At 41.3% G+C, this 23155-nt stretch overlaps 1 protein-coding gene across 1 annotated transcript in view; it reads right to left on the bottom strand.

Moving 5' to 3' along the window:
* The window catches only part of KDM7A (lysine demethylase 7A), a 78959-nt gene that overhangs the window by 50038 nt on the left and 5766 nt on the right, over positions 1–23155 (bottom strand). Inside the window, exon 2 of the mRNA XM_048499977.1 lies at positions 7184–7269. Within this exon, the coding sequence (XP_048355934.1) occupies positions 7184–7269 (86 nt within the window). The remainder of the gene's footprint in view (positions 1–7183; positions 7270–23155) is intronic.

The following is a 23155-nucleotide window of genomic DNA, read 5'->3' as shown; positions in this document are numbered from 1 at the left end:
ACCAGAACAAGGAATCTCCGTAATAGGAGTAGCTGGCCAGGGTGGCCTTTGATCTAGAATCGGCTATCCACGGCCGCAGTCAGGCATTACGGCGAGCCACCAAAGCTGAGGCCATGGAATGAGTTACCAATGCCATAGCATCAAAGGTGGCATCCGCAATAAATGCGTTAGCGGAAAGAATCCTCTCTACCCCTTCCCTAATGCCCTGTTTCTCTGGGGGAAGCATCTCTAACACTCTTTTGAGCCAGACCATGGAGGCTCTGGCTAGGGTGGAAGAAGGAATTAAAGTCTTAATGGAGGCTGCTAGAGACAAGAGACCTTTCGTAAGGCAGAATCTGACTTCCTGTCTAATTGGTCTTTTATATATCCATCTCCCTCTTTGGAAACCAAATCGGTAGAATGCAAAGCAATGATGGGAGCCTCCACCAGGGGGACCTGGAGGAGTTTTTGGACGTAAGGTGGCACTAGGTAAAGACCCTTGAAGGATGGTGGCAATCCCTTTTTGGTGGTAGGGTTAAGCCATTCCCGCTTAATGCGGGTGTCATATCAGGGAAGGGAAAATAGTCATTTTTAGGTCCCTCTTGAGAGAAATAAGACTGATTGCCCTTTGGCCGTCCCTTAATGGGTTTTGAGGAGGCAGCAGATGGATCCTCCGCATCTTCCTCATCGTGTAAATCCAGCGCTGAAATAGCCTTACAAATGAACAACTGCAGGTCCTCTTGCTTAAAGAAGTGTGTGACCTGTTCCCCTGACTCCCTAGTCGGAGTATCAGTGTCAGAAAACTGTTCACAATCCCCCTCGTCTTCCACATCTGAAGTGTCAAGAGTCTCCCTGGATTGCCAGTGGGTCTCTATATGAATGTCTATTGTTGTCCATAGAGACCTCTGGGGGGTGGGGGGTATCTGATGAATGGGCTTGACTCATCCCCACAGAAGGATCCCTTTGCAGGAGGTAGAACTGAATCTCCTCCCTCATAGCCCTCCTGAAAAAATCCATGAACGCCTGTGAGGGCGCCTGAAAGTCCGTGGCCATGGCTCCAGGGACAGAGCTTTCGGCTATGGAGGGAAAAACCTGGTTGGATGCCACGGTGGGACCCGCCTCTACAAGAGGCTGTTGCCCACCCTGCTCCCCCTGAGAGCCCTCATTTGCCCCGGGAAGGCCAGCAGTGCTAGGGGTAGAGGCGCGAGGAGCGACGGTGCCCTGGGAAGGTGCCAAAAATGCTCCGTAGTTAGAGGCTGTGAGGGAAACGGCCAATTGCCCTGCGCCCTGGGAAGGTGCGAAATTCTCCTCTCTACTGGAGCCTGTGCTAGGTGCGGCCAAATTGCCGAAGCCCTGGGAAGGCTGTTGGCAAGCTACGGTGGTTATGGGAACAAGCGCGCCCTGGGAAGGCGCCAGACTCCCCACTTCCACCGCACGGCGTTTCTTTCCCTTCTTGGGAGCTGCCGCGTCGTCCAGCGGATGTTTTCCTTTTGCGGAGGCGTTCTCCAAGCCCTGCTGAGTGTCCGCTGTAGAGGACCAAGAGCTAAATGAACTGGGATCTGCCCTCTTTGAAGAGGCTTCTCTAGTTCCCTCAGCGAGGGAATGAGCATGCTGATCCCTGGGCAGGGAAAAACTTCTAGCCGCCATTCTACTGGCTTTTTAGGTCCCTCTTGAGGGAGTAAAAAAGGCGGGAATACTATTAGGCTGAAAATAAATGTTTGTCTGCCCACCTGACCCAGCACAAGGGAGAAAAAGAAACAAACTAACGAAAACTGTGAAAAAACACACAGAAGGTGGTAAGGAAAGATGAGAAGAGTCACAACCTACAGGAGCCTGGATTCCGACCTGCTATCTCTGCTAAGGCAGGAAAAATTCTGGCTAAACATGGCTGGCGGGCTCCTGCAGGACGTGACTCGAAAAGCTCTTCCTGCCTATCTCTGAGAAGGACGGAGAAACATCCCATCCAAGATGTCCTCCGCCTCCAGGAGAAAGACAAAGCAGACTAATTCACGGACTTAATTTTATATTAAAGGCTTTTCAGTACTATGATTTTGTGCAATTAGATTGACCTGGTGACCTCCCTATGAGCACACTATTGCAGAACACTAATAATAATATGTGGAGTGGCCTGCTCTATTCTTTGGCACTGGAAAAGAACCCTTTTCCTTCCTAGGGTGTTACATTCCTACTACCATGCTAATCATGCCAGAGAGGATTACTTCTAGCATCTATCCGCCAACTGGATCTGCTATCCTAGAACCTGATTCACATTCTTTAAAGAGACACTTTTACATATCACAAAGCAATGATAATGTGCTCTGGAGAACAATGGGCAATGAAACATCTTTGGGATCCTTATCAAGAAAGATTAAGTTAATTCAAGGTTTGTAATCTCAATTTCCAGGGAGTAAATAAACTCCCATTCACCAAGGCCCCTTCTGCACACGCAAAATAATGCGTTTTCAAACCACTTTCACAACGGTTTGCAAGTGGATTTTGCCATTCAGCACAGCTTCAAAGAGCACTGAAAGCAGTTTGAAAGTGCATTATTTTGCATGTGCGGAATGAGCCCAAGACTTGAGGGAAAAGAAACCAAGCAACTTTCTTAGGTTTTACACTGTTGGTCTCTATTTTTAAGAAAGGCGTGCAAAGGAAGAGCAAACAATGCAGTTCACTTGGACACAGTCCTATCCCACCACAGGCAAAAGCCACCTTATGGGAAAACTTTTCCTCGCCCTACTTAACATAATTGTTCGAATCTATCTTTCCAGACCAGGATTTTATAATTCAGATTTTTTTTCTTGCATACACAGACTGATCTTCTGAAAAAACAGTGACCTGAAATGCAGGACAGAAGGGGGAAGGAAGTAGGGCAGCTCAGCAGGTATTTGGCAGCTGTTTCCAAGCCACATATAACAAAAATAGCCAGCATGTTTTACTGCGTGTCCTGCACAAGCACATAATACACCTAATATTTCAAAGTGCTTAGTGTGACGAATGTACTTATCCTGCATTCATGTTACAGGGTGGACCCGCCCCCTTAAAGAGTTAAGCCCTGGCCAACCCTGATTGGCCAGAGAAAAATAGGCGCAGAGTATAAATTCTGTCAGCGCTAGTGCTGAAGGGTTCTTGCTTTTTAGCCTTCGGACTTTTTGGCTCTGTGTGAGCGTTTGTGCCCTCGGGTACTTTTGTGACAGAGTGAGGAGAATCCGGCAAGTTCTCTCACTGCTGTGTTGCTGGATAATAGCTGCGGTAGCTATTAAGCTAGCTAAGACCCTGAGTTTGGAGGCGTGTGTCCGCCCTCAGGTGTTTTGTTTTGTGTGTGTGAGGGAAACCTCTAACAGTCCAAAAGTCGGTCCTCAAAGTGAACAACAGTCTTGGGAGGCCCAGCTCCTGTGGCAGAGAAGCCAGATTTTGGGAGTGTGGGAGAGGGAGGTTGTTATGCCTGAATCCCACTGGGCGTAGACTGAGTGTTTTTATTTTTGTGAGGAGGAACAGCGGACTGAGTTTTTTATTTTTGAAGAGAGTGTAAAACCTCCAAAGAAACATCGTTAAGAAACATCTTGTTGTGAAATAAAACCTAAAGTAAAGTGCCTGAAACCGTTACGCTTAAAACAAACTTACTCTGTAATCGCTAAGCTTTAAGAACCAAACTTACTCCGTAACCGTTAAGCTTAAGCGAACTTTCTCAGTAACCATCAAGCGTAAAACCTCTCCAGTTTATCTGAGAAGCCTCTGTAAAGCCAGCAAATAAAGTTTTAAGTTTTTGTTCTTTAAACACCGTTCCAGTTTGTTTATTTTTCTGTCTGTGTGTCTGTGTTCCCCGGTCAGGGTGGTGACCTCTTAAAAATCAGTTTTTGTGGGCTTTTATTTATTTTTGGTGGCAGCAAAAAGTATATTTTTGGTGGCAGCAAAAAGTATATATATTGGTGGCAGCGCAGAAAAGCAGAGAACATCTAAGCCCCTTCTACCACACTTAGCTTTCCCAGCAAATTTTGTCCTCAGACTAATCCATTTCTTACTGGAGATAGTAAACTTCATTTCACTAAGGTATATTCTCTAACTGCCAGGAAATCTACCAGCTGAATCTGAAACCTGAATGTACATTTTCCATTACATGTGTTCATTACACATTTCTTCTCTTTCACCTACACCTACCTGAAAGATAAACTAACAGAATTCTGAGGAAGTTCGCTATGAACTATGCCTAAAACCAAGAAGCCATATTTACAGAATGGCTTACAGCTATATTAAGCCAAGAACTGATATAATTCTGAGTACTCAAAAGCCTTTTCCAGCTTTTCCAGCTACAACACAGCCTTTTCCACATGAGTTCTTTGCAACCCATCTTGCCACCAAATGATACTTTTTTCCTTTTAATTCTGCACATTTGTCATGATATATAAAAAAGAGAGTAAAGGTTCATATAAAGGTCATCTTCTAAGTTAGCAGAGTTGCAAAACCCAGAGGCTGGAGACAGTCAGTCTAGGGCCATGCTGGAAGGGGCTGATGGGAATTGTAGTCCATAACATCTGGAGTGCCAAAGGTTCGCCACCACTGGTCTAGGGGCAAGAAGTAGCAAAGATTTACCTTTATCATGATTGGTGAATTCAACTGTAACTCTAGACCAATGAGAGGCTGTTGCCTGGGCAGGGAAAAGTATCCTTGTTGGATGTATGTATTGTATATGCTATGCTAAGTAGAGATAGAGATAGAGTCTGAGTTGAGTTGAGTTCTGTGTGTGTTGAATTTTGTCATTGCTGAAGAGTTCTGTATAGTATTATAATCTTATATAGAATAGACTTATGTAACCTTGCAACTGCTAAAGTAAAAACCTTCCTATGGAAAAAACATCTTGCGTGAAGAGTATTCTTTTCCAAGAGCGGTAGAAGGTTGTAGTGAGTGCAAGAAGGTTATAGACCTTCTCATCTTACCAGAGTGACTCTGTTTTAAACTCTGCTGATAACATTTCTCCCCCTCCTTTTGGTTCTGGAAACATTTCCCCTTCATTTTACCTCTACTGCTTTCCCAAGCACTTTCACTGAATTTTTTTCTGTTTTCAAAATTGCTTCCCTTGAGCATAAGATCATGTTGCAAAGGTCTTTATTTCTCTGCCTCACCAAATACCTGTCCCTTATCCACACCACCATGAAGTTACCCAACCACACCTTCAGCCATTTTCTCCTCCCTCTAATATTCTGTTTTTGAAAGGATTTTAAAAACTTTTTTCCTTTTGTTATTGAACCACTGACGTAGCATTGAGGCACAGGCTGTTTCCGCACGGCCAGCTGAGCAAGGGTGCATTTTCATATTGAACAACCAATGTAACATTAGGGCACAGAGATTTTGAAGCTGGGGGCAATTACATCAGCAACAGAATGCTGATATGCTGGAGGAATGGAAAATATTACTAGGAGCATTCACTGCATATAATTGGGGACTGATGCAGTAACGATTGTGCATTACTCAGAGCAAATTTGGCTGGAAAATGTGGGTTTTGTGGGGAGCTACATGTTTCTGTTCCTTCAGGTAATGGTGCCTGCTCCAAGAGTTGTTTTAGCTTCAGTTTTGATTTGGTAATTCTCATAAGAGAAAAGGAGGCTGAGACATTTTTAAATTGTTGCTTCAAAATGTAACTGCAAAATAATACCAGAGCACCTGAACAAAAGAAAAAAAGGAGGGAGAGTTGTTCCTCTGCATCACAGATGACATCCCACCGATATCAGGAATGACACGTTTTCAGCAGTAGCATGTGGAATAAATGCCCCTGAAGAAACAAGAGGGGGAAATTCCCAGAATGACAGGAGAGAAGGAGATGTTCAGAAAGAACTCACAAAAAATGCTTCCAAGATACAAGGTTTCATTGCCGGGAAAATATGTGGTCAGTTGTGCCCACAGAAAAGGGCCATGTTAGTAGGAAATGCCCCCAAATTCCAGCACCTTTTTTCTCTTTCTCTTCTGTCCTTTTGGCACAAACTACATTGCTACTAGCATTTTCACTGTGTTTAGACTCAAATTACTTAACAAGTCAACCATACAGTCAAAATGAATGTTGGGGAAGGAGAAGAATCAATAACTTGTAGGTTTCAAAGTTCTCTGGATCTCAGGATCTCTTAGAACATGGACTTTTGTAGTTTTATTATAACTTACAATAACTGAAACATAGGAAGAGTCCTGCTAAATCAGACTATACAGTGGTCCATTCATTCCAGCATCATTCACACCGTGGTCAACAAGTTGCCTTGGAGGCCCACCACACAGAGCAGAAATGTCAAGACCTTCTGATCCTATATCCACGATTCAGAGGTTTGTTGTATATGGAGGTTCCTTTATGGATCATAGCTAGCAGCCACCGATGGACCTATTTTCCATAAAATCCTCTAACTGCCTTTCACAGCCATCTATATTTGTGACTGATACTACATCCATTGGTAGTGAATTTATGTAACTGATTGAAGTAGTATTTCCTTTTATCTGTCCTGAGCCTATTACCTATCAACTTCTTTGGGTGCCCCCTAGTGCTAGTATTGCAGAAGTATGAGAAAAATCCCTCTGTACCCACTTTCTTCATCCAATGTACAATTTTATAAAATTCTAGCTGTCTTATTTCTAAACTAAGAAGTTTCAAAAGCCTTTCCAATGGAAACAGCAGCAGCTGATTAGTTCCTTCCTGTTACCAACCTCTATCTTCTTTTACCAAAAAAAGCAGTATGGCTCATCATTTCTTCATCTTCAAGCTATTACTTCCACTGCCCTGCTTAAATATGCCCATTGCTATAAACACAACCTGCAGAGCCAAATTTATATCTCTCTTTCTCTCTCTCTCTCACACACACACACAAAAGATTATCTGGAGCAAGATATAATTTGCATGAACTGAAATTCCTGGTTTTCTACTCAGAGAATTTGGGTTTCCCCAGTACACAATTAGGAATATTTTAAAAGGACTTATACATGCTATAAAGTGTTACTGTAGAATTCCCATTTAAATTTTGTAAAATTAAAAAGTACTGCAGATACTCTAGTAAGACTTTAGAAATAAGATGGCACATGTAGCAAATTGTGAGAAGCTTATCCGCTATTTTGTCCAATAAACTTCTAAGTATTTAAGAATTATGATTTATTGTTTTATCCTGAACTTCCAATATATAAATGATTCAGGAAATAAATATTGTCAGATGTATCACTAAAATTCATTACTTACTTAAGGAGGATCCGTGAAGAACTGAACAATTGGGACAATGGTACAGGTCAATGTCAACAGCATGATGTTCCTCTACTCTGACACAGCTGAAATAGAAGAAAATAGTCTTTAGAAACACTTAGGCTCATTCCGCACATGCAGAATAATGCACTTTCAAACTGCTTTCAGTGCTCTTTGAAGCTGTGCGGAATGGCAAAATCCACTTGCAAACAGTTGTGAAAGTGGTTTGAAAATGCATTATTTTGCGTGTGCGGAAGGGGCCTTTAGATAATCTAAGTAACTCTCAAGATGATCAATGTACACCTTCATAGGAAAATTATGAGAGGCTGCATTCCAATGACATGGCAAACAGAAAATTTCCCACGACATTTTATTTATTTATTTTATCATAAGATTGCTATGCCGCTTTTTCCTTTTCAGGCTCAGGGCAGTTTCCAACCTTTAAAAAGCACAGAATAGTAAAAATATAAATAAAGATATAAAACACTTTAAATCTCCTTTCCCCTGCCACCAGAACATGCTTGAAGTCTTCCTGGTTTGGGAACCCCTGACAAGCTCTAACTCACCAAGACACCTGGGCAAACTGAAATGTACTTCTTCTCCAGAAAGTAAAATTCTATGCTTTTAAATCTTAGCTAGGAATCTAAATTTGTGGTGAGGAAACAAATTCAAATGCCACAGTGAATGTAGAGTTTGAGTCAAGAACTCCCAAATCTGGAAGCTTTCAAATATGCTCCATCTGCAAAGGAAAGCACCAGGAGTGCAAAAGCAGGGCAGAAAACTGTGTCTGTTCAAATGCAGTTACAGTTGCTTATACACTACACTGGACAGCATTCAACAGAGGCTCAACATTTATAATTATCCTGAAAATGCCATCTCTTCCACATTCCACTTGACAGCTGATTACACCTTGCATCTCTAGATGAACTTCTGAAGTGGATGGGGTGGCACACCTTGAGCTTCACAAGCAAGAAGAGAAATTTGCTGCTCCAGCACAGTACTTCTGCTGATAGCAGGAAATCCAACTAAGTGCGTCAGAATGATACTGACTATGCATCTACCACATGAAGAACCTCACCAGTTGTTTGAGACGTACGTTCATTTTCATCTGCCTTACAAGAACTACAAATACAGTTGCAAATTTGTGATGGAAAGCAGGATTGTCTGTGCCCTACTTGCCTGGAAAAGGAGGCTTCTTCAGTTGCTATAGCAGCATGTCAGCAGCATTTTTATGTAATTACTCCAGTATATTTATCCCACGCTTCGAAGCAATGGAGACTCAGGATGTCTTCATAAAACACAATAGGCAAAAGGAAAACAAAAACAGTGCAGTGCACCTGTACGTCCAATATACTGATATCAACATGACTCGCTTCAATAAGAACAATGTCACAGTGTGTGTTGCTAAGGCGTATTAGTAACTGAAGGCATATTTAACCATGGGATTATGGCTTATTTAATTTATACCCCTTTTCCCCAATGGGGACCCAAAGCAGCTTGTATCATTATTCTCACAACCTTGCAATGTTGTTTAGGCCAAGAGCATGTGACTCATGCTTTTATGGCACAGTGGATATTCAAATCTGGTTCTCCCAGATCCTAGTTATCACTACACCGCACCAGATTCACCAGCAGAGAAGCATTTCCGCTCATGTAATCCAAGGTTCTCAAGAATATCTATCACGATATTATGCAATATACCAGTGGTAAGTAATTTCTTTTCAATAAAAACTTACTTTTACACAACCAAGAAGTATTAACTGTACTCTTGGGATTTGGTGTGTAGATGACCCACTTCCCCCAAATATTCTCCGGGTGAATAGTCTGGCGGAGAACAATTTAGATAAAATGGAGCTATCAAAAAGTGTCAGAACAGAACCACCACTCATTCTGAGCTTCAAGATAAGGTTTTACAAGTCTATTATAGATTTTATATCAATAGCAAGCATATCAATAGCAAGCCATATTCAACCAAACTCTGTAAAGTACTTTGAAATCTGGTTGAAGGTGAAGGGAGTAACTCAAAAGCCTATACTAAGATGACCAGCTCATAAAGCACAGAGTGTCATGTTATCTCCGAATCTGCTACCTTTATCAGGGTTTAGATGGCTATTTAGGTGTAGCATTCCCTATGCACCCTCTCTGGGGCATGCTATTTGCCCGATACAGTTCATAAATACAGCAAGTACTATGCATTCTTGAACAGGGCTGGTTTTGCATCCTAAGCAAAATATTATTTCAGTGCTTTCCGCTCCATACTCAATATAGAGAAAAGTGAGAACTACATGAAACATTTCTTCAAACAAAGAAATTCACTTATATGTAATTTGCCACCCCTCAAAGCCTGGCACCCCAATTAATCATCTCGCTCACCAATATGTTTGGCCAGCCCTGTTCTGATTTGTTTTTAAAGTTTAAACCCTGTTTTTCTCCTTGATGAGGACACAAAGCAGCTTCTCGCATTATTCTGTTCTCCTATAGGCTGTCATTACAACAAATACCTTGTGAGGTAGGTTAGGTGAAGAGATTGCAACAAAGGTGATATAACTGGCAAAACCATAAACTGGAGCTAGGGGGGCATGTCTGTTGAAGCCTGAAGAACTGAAGGAAGCTCCAGGGTTACAGAAAAATCTGAAAAAATAAAAAAAACCAAAATAATGGATGCTAGCAGTTTTAAGGATGCAGTAGAAGGGTTAGAATTGAATCCAGCAGTACCTTGGAGACCTACAAGATTTTCGGGGCATAAGCTTTTGATAGTCAGAACTCCCTTTCATTTTTCTCAGTCCTTAATTCTCTCTCCTCTTTTTCCTTTAGAAAGAAGGTCAGTAAAAATGGCCAGGAAATCCACTGGTAATCTCTACATCCAGTAAAAAGGGTCTGTCAGATTTAGAATGCCAAGATATGAGTAAGAGTTCTTAAATTTAAGACTTCTGAAGCATGTTAAGGTCATATTCAAACATGAAATTATATATGAACTACATAATCATGCACTTTAGTACCAATTTTAGGGCTGCAGTTTACATGACATTTCTAGTGATGCAACCTAGACAATGAAGCATTACAAAACTCCTGTGCCTAGTACTCTTTTGCCAAGTTTCCACTTCAGATATACAGCCCTTCTATCATGCTACAACATCCCATTTATCTGATCACCTTTAACTCTTGTTTCAGCTTTTCTTTAGCAATAAAGGGCCTCATTTTGGGAAATGCTATCTCTGGTGGATGGAAAACTTTACTATTTCTGTTCAGTACTACTTTACAGAATGTGACAAATACACCTCCATATTTGCAAGGAGGAAACTCTTGATATTCTGTACCAAACATGAGCACCAGTACAAGACTAGGGCCCCTTTCGCACATGCAGAATAATGCACTTTCAATCCACTTTCAGTGCACTTTGCAACTGGATTTTACTGTGCAGAACAGCAAAGTGCATTATCATGCATGTGCAGAAGGAGTTTAAATAACTAAGGATTAACAATTATACACCTGAACAAAGTTTCAGTAAAAAGAGTGTGCCCCCCTGAAAAGAGTACCCTACTACAAGGGACTTTGAGTGGGAGTTGGCTTGCCAGGGTCTAAGCCAGGCATTGCGCCTGGCCACGACTGTGGATGCCATGGATCGAGCTGAAAGAACTAGGGCATCGAAGGTGGCATCAGCTATAAATGCAGCCCCAACGCAAACTCGCTCCAGGCCTTCTCTAGTGGCACAATCCTCGGAGGGTAGGAGCTGTAGGGTCCGCCTTACCCACACCAGAATAGCTCTGGCTACTGTGGATGCTGGGGCTATTTATGGCCTTAATGGCTAGAGCAGAGGAGTCATGAGAGCGCCTTAGCATTGCTTCTAACCTCTTGTCCTTAATGCTGCCTTCCCCATCCTTGGAGACTAGGTTACCCGACTGGATGGCCCCTATGGGGGGCATCCACTTAAGGTACTTGCAACAGGTTATCAATGAATTCAAGTACCACATAGAGCTTCTTTGCTGCTGAGGAGGCTTTTATGTACAGCCGGGTTGTCCCACTCCTTTTTTATTTTTCTTACAAAATATTCAGGAAAGGGAAACAAATTTTGAGGTGTTTTCTCCTGAGGAAAATAGTCCCTGCTGCCTTTGGGGCAGCCCTTAACAGGCTTGTCAAAGGGGACTAGGAGCGGCCTTTGGGGCTTGCGCATCCTCTGGATCATGGAGATCCAGTGCAGAGATTGTTTTATTGATCAGGAAGTGAAGGTCCTCCTGCTTGAAGCACCTGAACAAAATGTCTGATGGGGGCTGTTGAACTTCCTCAGAGAATTGCTCTTCTGACTCGTGCCCCTCCTTCCTGCTCATATCTTCCTCCTGTGGGAAGGTGTTGGAAAGCTGAGAAAGGGATCTTGGATAGCCCCTATAGTTATCTGGAGCGGTGGGAAGCAGCGCTGTGGGAGGAAGGTGACCAGTAGCCCTGGCTGCCTCCTCTTGATCATTGGGATGTGCTCTGTGAGGAAGGGTACCAGTAGCCCTGGCCCCTCTGCCCTGATGATATTGCTCAATTTGCTGTGCCACTGTGTTTTTCAGAAAGGCCACAAAGTCTACAGGAGAGATGGACTGCCAATCAAACAGGACGGTGGAAGAAACCAGGGGTCCCCCTCCCCCCCCCATGCATCAGGGTCTTGCCTAGAGACTTGGGGGGGGCATGCATGCTAGAGCCGGGAAGATCATCATTAGCCACAAGTCTCCCGGCACGAGCAGAGCCTGTAAGGGGAGGAGGCTTACTAACCGCAAGTTTCCCCTTTTTTGGAGAGTTCCTTGCACTGTTGTTCTGGCCGTGTCTTGTTTTCTTTGTTGCCTTGGCTGGTTGCTCTGGCTGCAGCAAGGATGGTTGCCCTGGTCGCTGCTGAAGCGGTTGCCCTGGGCTCTGACTGCTCGTCCGATCAAACGGACGGCTAGAAGGACCATCGCTCGGGTCTTAGGGGCGATCTCCTGAAGTAAGAGTAACCCCCTTCCCAGCCACCACTCATGTAGCCTCAGCAGCTGACCTAGCAAAGGACTCCCTAGGGGCAGAAAATTCCCGCTCTGCCATTTGGCGCGCTAAAGATTTAGGCTGGAAAATTATTAGCTGTGTGAACTGTGTTCCTGAGACCTAAAAACCACCCCTTCTGGGACAGGAACAATGGGGGAGACAAAGGGGACTCAACGAACAATACCACACACAGAAGAAAGCAGTGAGAGAAGAAGTCAGATTGAGGAATTGAAGAATCCATGCACTCCCTGTTGAGGCAGGAAAAATACTGAACAAAATGGAGTCTTATACTCAACAGGAAGTGACAGATTCTTTTTCCTGCCTCCCTGAGTATGGGCAAGAATCACCCACAAGATGTCCTCCGCCTCCAGGAGAACCTGAAATTACCTGTAATTACTCTGAGCATAGGTTGAAGGGTAGGTAAGTTCTCATAAAAATTGTCAATTAGCTTATGTAGTAAAATTTTATTTGTAAGTATTTTTGAAAATGCCATTAATTTGATCATTTTCAAGTAAGGCAGCTTTGAAACAGAACAGAACAATTTTGATGATTATTCTGCAAGTCTGCTGCTAAGGTCTGTCTTTAACCATTGGAGACTACTTTATTTTGAAAGCACTGTAAATATTAGTAGCTCAAAGGAAGCCAAAAAAGGATCCAGTGATGTGCAGTCTGGCAAACCAATTGTTCTGCTTAACAAAGATGAAGACAGTCAGACTCTAAGTGACCCCCACTGAAAACATTTCAACACACTATAAAATATTTTCAGTGACTAATGAGGTTCATGTATATTTAAAGCCGCTTACTTCTTGCTGTCTGGCCTCTTTTGTAAGGTCACCGTAAGAATCAGTGTTGTATAATTACCAGGTCCAAATCCCTACTTAACCATAAGCTTGCTGCGGGAACCGCAGGCTAGCCATTCACTTGTTAGCTAACTTACCTCAACGTGCTATTGCAAGGGTAAAATGGAAGAGAGGAAAACCATATACACCACTTTCCTTGGAAGAAGTAAAAGATAATAATATAACAGGTAGAGGATAATTTTTTTCCTGATGGTAGGCAGGAACGAAAGACAGAAACACTACTCCCTGAAAGCTAAGACAGGGTTCTATTGTAAGCAGGCTTTCTTACCCTGAAAGCAATCAAAGGAGAAAACTGTACAATAATGGGCAACTTCAAATATCTTCATGTCAACTAGATGTGTGTTCACAGGCATGTAAAAGATATAAGTTGTAAAGATCACAAATGATGACACCTTGGAACAACCTTCCACAGATTTAACTAAAGAAAAGATCCTAGACTTGATTCTGAATGGTGCTCAGGACCTGTTGCAAGATTCAAGCATTGTAAACAGTGATCATAGTGCTACTGACTTCAGCATTTATATGGAGGAAAGGTTGATAAAAAAAACCCAATGCCAATTTTCATCTGTTCAAAAAAGGATTTTTTTTCTAAAAAATTAAGTGATTGTCAAAATGAAATTGAAAGTTATGTTAAAACAATGTTAAATCCCTAGAAACTCAAAAAGAATGTGAATTTCAGATTACATCTGTTGACAGCTCTCTGAAGAGGAGTTTAGGAAGTGCACCAGCTTTAAGAACACAGATATATACCAGATAAAGCTGCTGAAAATTAAAATATGAGTATATTGCTGTAAAGCACAATGACATCTACTAGGAAAGCCTTTAAATACATCAAAAGCAGGAACTGCACAGGGAGAAAAGAATGCCCTGTTTTTCACCAGGCCAACAGTGGCAAAAAGGAACATGGTACACAGTTGAAATAGAGCAGCGCTGGAGCTGTCCACAGGATCAGGAGCAAGACCCAATGAGCTAAGACAAGGGGCTGGATATATATAGGACCCTCTCAGCATGGAGCTGTCCAGACTAGTACATGAGCTGGTTTTATGCTGCACTGAACCAGCAGGTGTTAGCTTCTCAACAAAGGACTCTCACAGGAACTGACTATTCCACCCTTCCTGTTGCTAGAATAGAAACCCTGATCCTGCTAAGATTAAGAATGCAGCACCCTCCTGTCAAGTAGGACTAACTTGCAGGCTACCTGAAGTTTCCAAGAGTGCACTGCTCTTCCTGGTCCACAATTCCTGTCAGGTCCACCCCTTTTTTGCTCCTGGTAGAATTGTGGGGGTTCTGGAGATAGATGGGTCCAGTCAATGGATTCCTGAGTCACCATCTCTATCAGATCCCTAATTGCGGTCAACTAATGTGCTCTGGGCATAAGGCCTCCATATGAAAATACTGAGGAGCCTGGAACTTTAGCTGTGGTGGGTATGGGAGAATCCTTCTCTTTGGAGGTATCGTTGTCCCATACAAAGGCTGACCCCAGGTCAGGTCCTAACCATAAGGTGAAATGAACGCTAAAAGAAGATTATGGCAGAAAAATTTGAATTGCTTGCTACAGTTTCTATTACCAGAAACAGACTTAAACAAAACTGACAGTTATCCATACTGGAGTTGTTGTTTTTAGAAAGGATTTGGAAAAGCTGAGTAAAACTAATGCTTCACATAAATTGGTGGAAATTGTGATTCGTGTCCATACATAAAAACCATGGTTTTCAGATAAATACCAGAAATTTATTTAAATTATTTATTATATTTATTAGTCACTTTTCTTTCCTATAGAGCTCAGAGTGTAGAGTCCATAAAAACATAAAACCAAAATTTAATAGTACAGTTTAGTACTGCTTAAATCAAATGCAGTCCTAAATAACAACATAATCAAGCTGTGTCCTAAAGATGGGAATTTAGGGGTTAGGATGTTCCCTGAGGGGAAGATTGTTCCCTAATCGTGGGACTGCCACTAAAAATGTCCTCTCTCATGTATCCACCAAAGGAGAAGTTTAGGTTGTCTAGGACTCTGGCAGTTTTCTGCTTCTATGAGCTGCTTTAATTGTGCATCCTTCTAACCCACGTTCCGCTGGCCTCTCATGAGAAGTCATTAATCAGCAAAGAAGTTTCTTGCTATATCCAGCACAAAGTCCCTTCTAATCAAGGGTTGAGAGTGACTGATTAGAACTTGGGTCAGGGCATTTTCACCTGTGGCTCTCCAGTATCAGCTACCCTCTGATACCTTACTTGGTACAACATGTACAATTGATTTGATTCAAGATTGCTATTAAAACATAGCTGATATGGTTTTCATTGTACTGTTCTGAAGAAGCAAAGGTTGAAGGCCACCCACCATGGAGCATTTATTGTTTACTACACGGACTCTGAAAGGAGACAGCCTGTGTATGGCATGCACCACAGAGGGAAGAGTGGGGACAAGCAATTTTAATTCTATCAGGCTGTTCTTAATGAAGTAAGCTCAGTAACTTACTTGCAGTAGGTCACCCAACAGTATTAGATGAAAATAAATAGGTTTTATACCTCAATAAATTAAAAATTTATAATGCCTTCTTACTGCAGCTGGCTTTTAAAAATAATGTAAGAAAGATTTCATGTAGAAGCTCTTTGCATTTGCAGCAACATCAGCACTATACCCTGCTGAGCAAGAATGAACTCAATATTTCCCACAAGAATCATCAGTTTAAAGGCCTACTTCACATAATGTCTGAATAATTAAGATTAAATATTAATTCCATTCAAAGGATATCTGACCTGAAAAGCTAGTGCTGTCTATTTAAATCCCCTGGCATCAGTTTGAGGCAGATATGAAGATACCTAAAAATTCTAAAGAATATATTATTTGCCTGGCACATTTTGATGACAGCTGTCTTATCATTGGTATTAACAAGGTATTCAAATGAGTTACATTCCCATTTTCCTTAAAGGGAAATACCTTGTACTTTGCGTGTCTCTTCAATGTTATGTCACCAGGTAGCAGATACACAGACATTGCAGAAACACAAAAGATTTACTTTTAACCATTACAAGAACACTAGATTCAAGGCAATTTTGCTCTCTCCTACTTCTGCAATATCATGTGGCTTATATTTGAGGCAAATCTACTGTTTCATGGGCTGAGAAAATCAATCAACATGGGCTGAGAAAATCACCTAGCTGAAATTCTGGAATAGAAAGTTTATGATACCTGCAGTTATAAGGAGCTTCTCAAGCTATTAACAGCATGGGTTTAATTACAACATTTAAACATTTAAATAATTAAACAAGAAGTCTTGATTCAGTCTAGTTTTCCATTTGTACTTAAATATTTTCAAACAGCAGATATGTTCTATAACACAAATGAAAGCAGCAGTACAGCTACAAGTGAAAAAAATATATAGGGAAGAGACATTCAATTTTGTGGCCTCAGCATGCCACAATAAATAAATAAATGCATAAATGTTAGAAGTATTATGAACAAGTCAACCACCTATTATTTTGTTACACATTCAGCAGATGAGTAACTATAGTACTCTAGAAGATGCCAACTGTCAACTTAAAGATGCCTACTTTAGCCCATCACAAGGGCAAGTTCTTTGTTGTTTAGAAAATACAACTGGAGGAAGCCTGAACATTTCTTTCAGCTTTTCAGCAAAGATTCACATCATAAAATGCAATCAAATCCTATTTGTTTGGTCTCTGATAATCAAGTCACACATTTTTGATATAAAGGCTATTCTCGCCATGTTATCAAAATGCTGGCATACTACATACATAAAAAATAATAAAGAATGTATAATTCACCTGCATTTCACTATATTTATATGAATTGATTCTCTTTTCATCATTGAGTAAGTCCAATAATATGATCGGCAAACATTAGAAATAAGTTTGCAACTGGTACATTAAAGTATATTAGAGATAGATTCCTGCTGGATTCTGTGATTCACTCCCCTCAAAAAATAATTTGGATCAGTGAATAGGTCTTCTGACATCTCTGTATGAAACCCCAAATGGTCTGAGTTGGAGTTGAATTTTCAGAGTAATTTGCAATTAGACACTGTACAGCTCAAGAATCTCAGAGTCTACTGCAAACTTTAGCAGCATCAACAGAATCCTTCTGGTCACATCGACCTCGCCACCAAATGCTACAACTATCCAGAGGTTTTCAAAATTCCTGCATATACATGAAATATCTAGAAAAGCTGGCATCATAATTTCTTATGAACATCAATGCCAGAAACTCCTCTCAAACACAGAGCCAGAAGATCTTCACAGCAGGCAACCAGGAAATTAATTACATTTTTCTGAATAATAGATTAGATTATGGGTGGTTCACCCATCACTAACCACAATCGAGACACATTACCTTACCATCAAAGCAGGCTCCATGATAGAAACTGATATAGTGAAAACTACACAGTTTAACGAATTTCTTACATTTTTCACTTAAAATCAAGATATCACAAAAGTTTCTAAAGGAGCTGAATAAATACATGGGAATTTATGTTTCCTTATGGGCAATCACTGAGTTCAACAGCCTGTTCTTCCCCTAAAAAGTAATAAAGTCAATAAAGCAAAGGTATCACACAAACTCTAAATGATATTTCCATTAAACTGCATAATATGTTGACAGATTTTAGGCTACAGACTGCTGCCAGGAAACGTAGACTACAGATGCTCCAATAAAGAATGCTTCAGCACCCTGATCCAATATTCATCCAAGAAGAATTTGATGAAAAAATGACTGCCACATGCTAAGACAATTTATTTATTTATTTAAAAAAAGAAACCCTGCAAAGCGACAAATGCTATGTTAGAATATAGACGGGAAGAACTGGGGAGTGTTTTCATCAAAGTAATACCACACCAGCAAGAACGGATGCCTTCTGACACTTCCCTTCTGTGTAATGGAATCATGCAATGAAGACAGAAGTTCCTGTCACAAACTATATGCATAATACAATACAGTGATCTCAAAATACAGGCATTGGCAGAACCTTCCATCAGAAGCAGACATGTCTAACACATTATGTAGCTTAATACTTTCAGCAGCAATACTTCCCTTATTTTAGGTCATCTCAGCACTGCCAGCATCCTGCAGAATTCTCCGCCAACATGAACCAATTCTCTACCAACACAGAATGGACACGTGCCAGGAAGCTCAACCTGGCTGCAACTCCCCAGTTCATGTCTTCTATGCATTAGGAGATGAACAAAGTACAGAGGGGTGATGTGCTTCTCCAAATGCACAGAAAACATGAACCAGGAAGACACAGATCTCCCCTTCAGACTTTGTGCATCTCTTTCAGGGAATGCTGATATACATACTTGTTGCACTTACGCATTAGCTCTTCAATATCCAAACAAATCTATTACACAGTGATCTAAGATAAAGCTCCCTAAAATGTTGTGCAAGGAACACAAGGTGTAGAAGTGAAGCATTATTTCAATCCAGAATCTTTCCTAATATTTTACTTTCTCAAGTCATATACAATGGCTCGGTTTTTTTTAAAAAAGGCAATATTTCCTAATTATAAAAATTTTTCTACTGCAGGCAAGATAGTGCTTATATCAGCAATATGACAAAATTACTATAATATTTATTGAAACAACTGAAGACTCCACTGCTCTGAACTAACAAAAATTTTATTTGGCTGGCAGAAGGAAAGTCACTATCATTAAAATACAGACAAACTAAACTGCCACAGGGTCCAGACGTTCACATAAAAGATAATTTTAGGAACATACTTGGCATGGATAGATAAGTTAGCTAGACTTGGAGTGAAAAGTGTTTTTAAAAAGTGTATTCTTCTTCAAAAAGATGAGTCAATAGGTCAAACTGCACCTAGATAGATTGACAGGTAGTGCTCCGGCAGAGTCAGCTGTCATGGTGCACGTTGGTATCGATGAGGTGGGAAAGTGTAGTCATGAGGTCCTATAAGACAAATTTAAGCTGCAAGGTAGGAGACTAAAAGCCAGGATCTCCAAGGTAGCAGGAAAAAAGAAATACCCAATATGAGATGGACTGACTCAATAAATGCCCTGGAATTCAGCCTGCAAGACCTCAGCAAGGCTGTTAATGATACGATGTTTGGGAGGTCATTAATTCATAGGCTCATTAATTCATTAACTCATAGGTCATTAATTCATAGGCTGCCATATGTTGGGAGAAACTTTATGGCACTTACATACATTACTAAAAGCTTAAAGGCCAACAATGAAGAATTCCTTAAATATGTCAAGAGCAGAAAATTTGCTAGGGAAGCAGCTGGACAACTGGATGACATCAGAATTCAAGGAATACTAAAGGAGGATAAGGCATTTGCTGGAAAGCTAAATGAATTCTTCTCATCTCAAACTCAAATTCGGTGCTGAAGATACAAGGCAAATGTGTGTTCCACAACATGTTTTCAGGAGGGAAGGAGGTAGAGCTTAGGCTAATAGCAGTGACAAGACAGGAAGTTCTAGTACTTACAGACCAGGATCCCCAATGTGGTATTCACCAACACCTCTTCTAATGGGCACCAAGCATTTTTAGAAAATGGATGTTGCCAGATAGGGCTCTTGCTCAACAAGGCTTCTGAATGGTCACTGGAGACAAGGACATAGGTAAGGGAGGGTTCTCGGGTTCAAACCCCACCCCCCCATTGCATGTCCGAAACTCCGCCCCCAGTTTGTGGGGTTTTTTAATTTTAAAGTGTTTTTCTGGTTTTTGGCCTGCAGGGGATGCAGTTTTTAGGCTAGCGGCACCAAAATTTCAGGCTATCATCAGGTGACACTCCTGATGATACCACCCAGGTTTAGTGAAGTTTGGTTCAGGGGGTCCAACGTTATGGACCCCTTAATGGGGTGCCCCATCCCCCATTGTTTCCAATGGGAGATAATAGTTGATGGGGCTACCCTTTTGAGGGTCCATATCTTTGGACCTCCTGAACCAAACTTCACCAAACATGGGAGGTATCATCAGGATAGTCTCCTACTGATACCACCCAGGTTTGGTGAAATTTGGTTCAAGGGGTCCAAAGCTATGGACTCCCAAAAGGGGTGCCCCATCCCCCATTGTTTCTAATGGGAGCTAATAGAAGATGGGGGCTACACCTCTGAAGGTCCATAACTTTGGACCCCCTGACCCAAACTTCACCAAACCTGGGTGGTATCATCAGGAGAGTCTCCTAAAGATACCCTGAAAGTTTGGTGCTGCTAGCTTAACAATTGCACCCCTGACAGCAGGCACCCTCCAAATTCCCCCAGATTCTCCTTTTAAATCCACCCCCTTCGGCATGGATTTAAAGGGAGAATCTGAGGTCCCCAGATTAAACATTGAAAGTGCTTTAAGTGATCGTCACGGGGCAGCTGTCTGGCTCACTGATCATTTTGATTGTTTTTTTCTACACCTTTTCAAGATCTACAATATCCCTTTTCGGTATGGTGACCAGAACTCTACACAGTATTCTAAGTGTAGAGTCCCCATCTATATATATAAAAATCTATCAGTGCGTTTTCTGCTGACAGGTAATCTCCCAAACTACTGGACCAATTGCTTTGAAATTTTCACACAACGTCGCTCATGCCTCCCAGCGTGTTTTAAGCTACTTACCTAGTTCATGTACCACACTGGCCAAGGTAAACCATGATAACAAGCTACGTTCTGCCCAGTTCTCTCCCCCCCACACACACACAGGAACTGAAAGTCAAGTAGAAACGGATAACCTTTCATACACACATCTATGTTGCTGTTGACGTCCATCAGATGGTGCTGTTGCGGAACCATACCATGGTTCCAACTGTCACAGCTGTGGCTGGTACACAATACCTCTCACAGTTCGACTGAAACGCACCCCTAAGAGATGTGTGAGAGGTAATATGCCTGGTTGTCAGTTGCTGGGAAACACATGCAGGATGCTGCTGAAGTCTTCTTGTTTGAGGGCTTCCTATAAGTGTCTGGTCCCCACTGTGTGACCAGAATGCTGGACTAGATGGTTCATAGAGTGCAGACCAAAAACCCCATGCAGTTGGGCCATGAAACCAAAGGGGCCAGGCTGGAAGTCTTATGCAAATAGCTCTAGAAATCTCAACTGACTAGTGATGGAGAAAGGAGAGGCAGCAGAAAAGAAAGCAAGGTAGAAACATCTTACACGAAGAACACAGATGCAGGGAGAACATACAGACATGTGTGTCCTAATTTCTGCGGAACAGAGAACAGCAAACTGGAATTAAGTAGGCTATCACTTTGTACCACAATGCAATTAAAATATGTGGTTCTATCATAGAATATATAACATAGAATATATAACATACACACAAACAGGCAATCAATCAACCAAGTGACAATATTTGGCTCGTGCACTGAGCAGTATTCTCACCCTATTTGCATCTCAGTGACTTTCACAAAGCACTTGACAGATCTCATGGAGTGATATACCATCCCTCATTACTACTACTTTACAATCTGATCTTTGCTGACAAACTGAGCATTATGACACAGCAACTATTCACTTTAAAAAATACATCTATGTTCATCTGCATTTGTCACACAATGTACAAAAAAGTCCCATCTCAGCAGCAAGCAATTAGCAAGCTAAGATTCCTCTGGTGATAGAAAGAAAACCACTTAAAACAAGCAAATTTGCTAATCTAATCAAATTTACTGACCAGATTACCACTATCTCTGATTCTTACCATAAAACAAGCAGGCTCTCAAGGCAAGGAAAGTTAACTGTGTGTTATTTATTAATTTTAATAAGAGCATAGAGCTAACAAAGCATCGACAGCTTTTTACAAGTTTGGAAAAATGAAGCTACATATCAACACTAAGATTTAAGTATTACTGCCATATTTGCTGCCCAGTATGTAAGCTCAAGATTTATGAACAGCATATCATGTCCGAAAAGTTGTTGCATGCTTGGCACTGTACAGAGACAAACTTCTAATTTAAACATGCAGTTTTGCAAATCTTTACACAAAGCCCAGAATACCAAAAAGCTATGTGGAATGATACAGTAAGAAACAAGTCACCAAAAGAAAATTTTACAAAAACTAATTTAAGAAATGGGACCAAAACTGGCATAGTTTACACAGGCACTGAACAAACTGGTACCTGCCCTGTGTAGAACTTAAAAGACCGATGCTAATGAATTCTGCCTCTGAGTTATAACTGTATCAGAGCTAAATAACTGTGGTGCTGGCACAAACCAGCAGATCACTGAAACATTGTTCCAGAATTGCAAAATATACAAATGCTTAGAAAGAAATACTATGATCCTCTGAAGATGCCAACCACAGATACAGGCGAAATGTCAGGAAAAAATGCTGCAAGAACACGGCCATACAGCCCGGAAACCACACAACATCCCACTAATACCATTAGCTTTCTTATTTTATTTCCTCTGAAGAAATCATTGTCAGACGAACATTGCCAGTTAAAAACAATGCTCCATGTTCATGAAATCATGGTTCTGGACGCTTTTAGAACTTGGTCTAAGACAGTAAGGGATGAAAACTTCTAGAACTGTCAGATCACCACAATGGATTCAGCTCCCAGTATCAACCCCAGCCCCAGCGACATTGGTTGTCATTGTCAAAGATGACAACATTGACCATGTGATTTGGCTGTGTACAGAACTCCCAATTCAGCAGTGGATGCCTGTGCTATTACTAATGCTAGATTAGGATCATAATAAATGGATTGAATTTGAAAGATGCTAAGGTGTTTTCCACATGGGAACAAGATTGTATGGTTTCATCAGTGCTGCTGTGGTTGCCAATACAATGCAGTGGCAACAGGCTTCCATAAGACCTGTGTCCTAGCATTTTCCCAACCCTACTATCCTGGCAGTACCCCTTACCCTATCTATGCCATTGGGGCTTCTCAAAGCTTTTCTCTCAATCAGCAACTGAACATGGTTATAGCATCATCTCCATGATACAACAATCTGGGGATCAGGTTCTAAGAATGCCCAGTTTTCTCCTCTTCTTTTTTTAGTCACTAGATATAAAGGGAAAGGTATCTTTCTGCAATAAAAGAGACTACACTGCCTTTAAAATGAAAACCAGGAATTAACTGCATCTGATAAGGAGATTGTTACAACATAACACTATTCAATTACCAATTAAGCAAAACAAAAAACATTCT

Source organism: Sphaerodactylus townsendi, linkage group LG06, assembly GCF_021028975.2.
Source record: "Sphaerodactylus townsendi isolate TG3544 linkage group LG06, MPM_Stown_v2.3, whole genome shotgun sequence".
Classification (NCBI taxonomy): Eukaryota; Metazoa; Chordata; class Lepidosauria; order Squamata; family Sphaerodactylidae; genus Sphaerodactylus; species Sphaerodactylus townsendi.
Note: the sequence above shows the minus strand (reverse complement) of the source record. Positions and strands in the feature narration are given on the sequence as shown.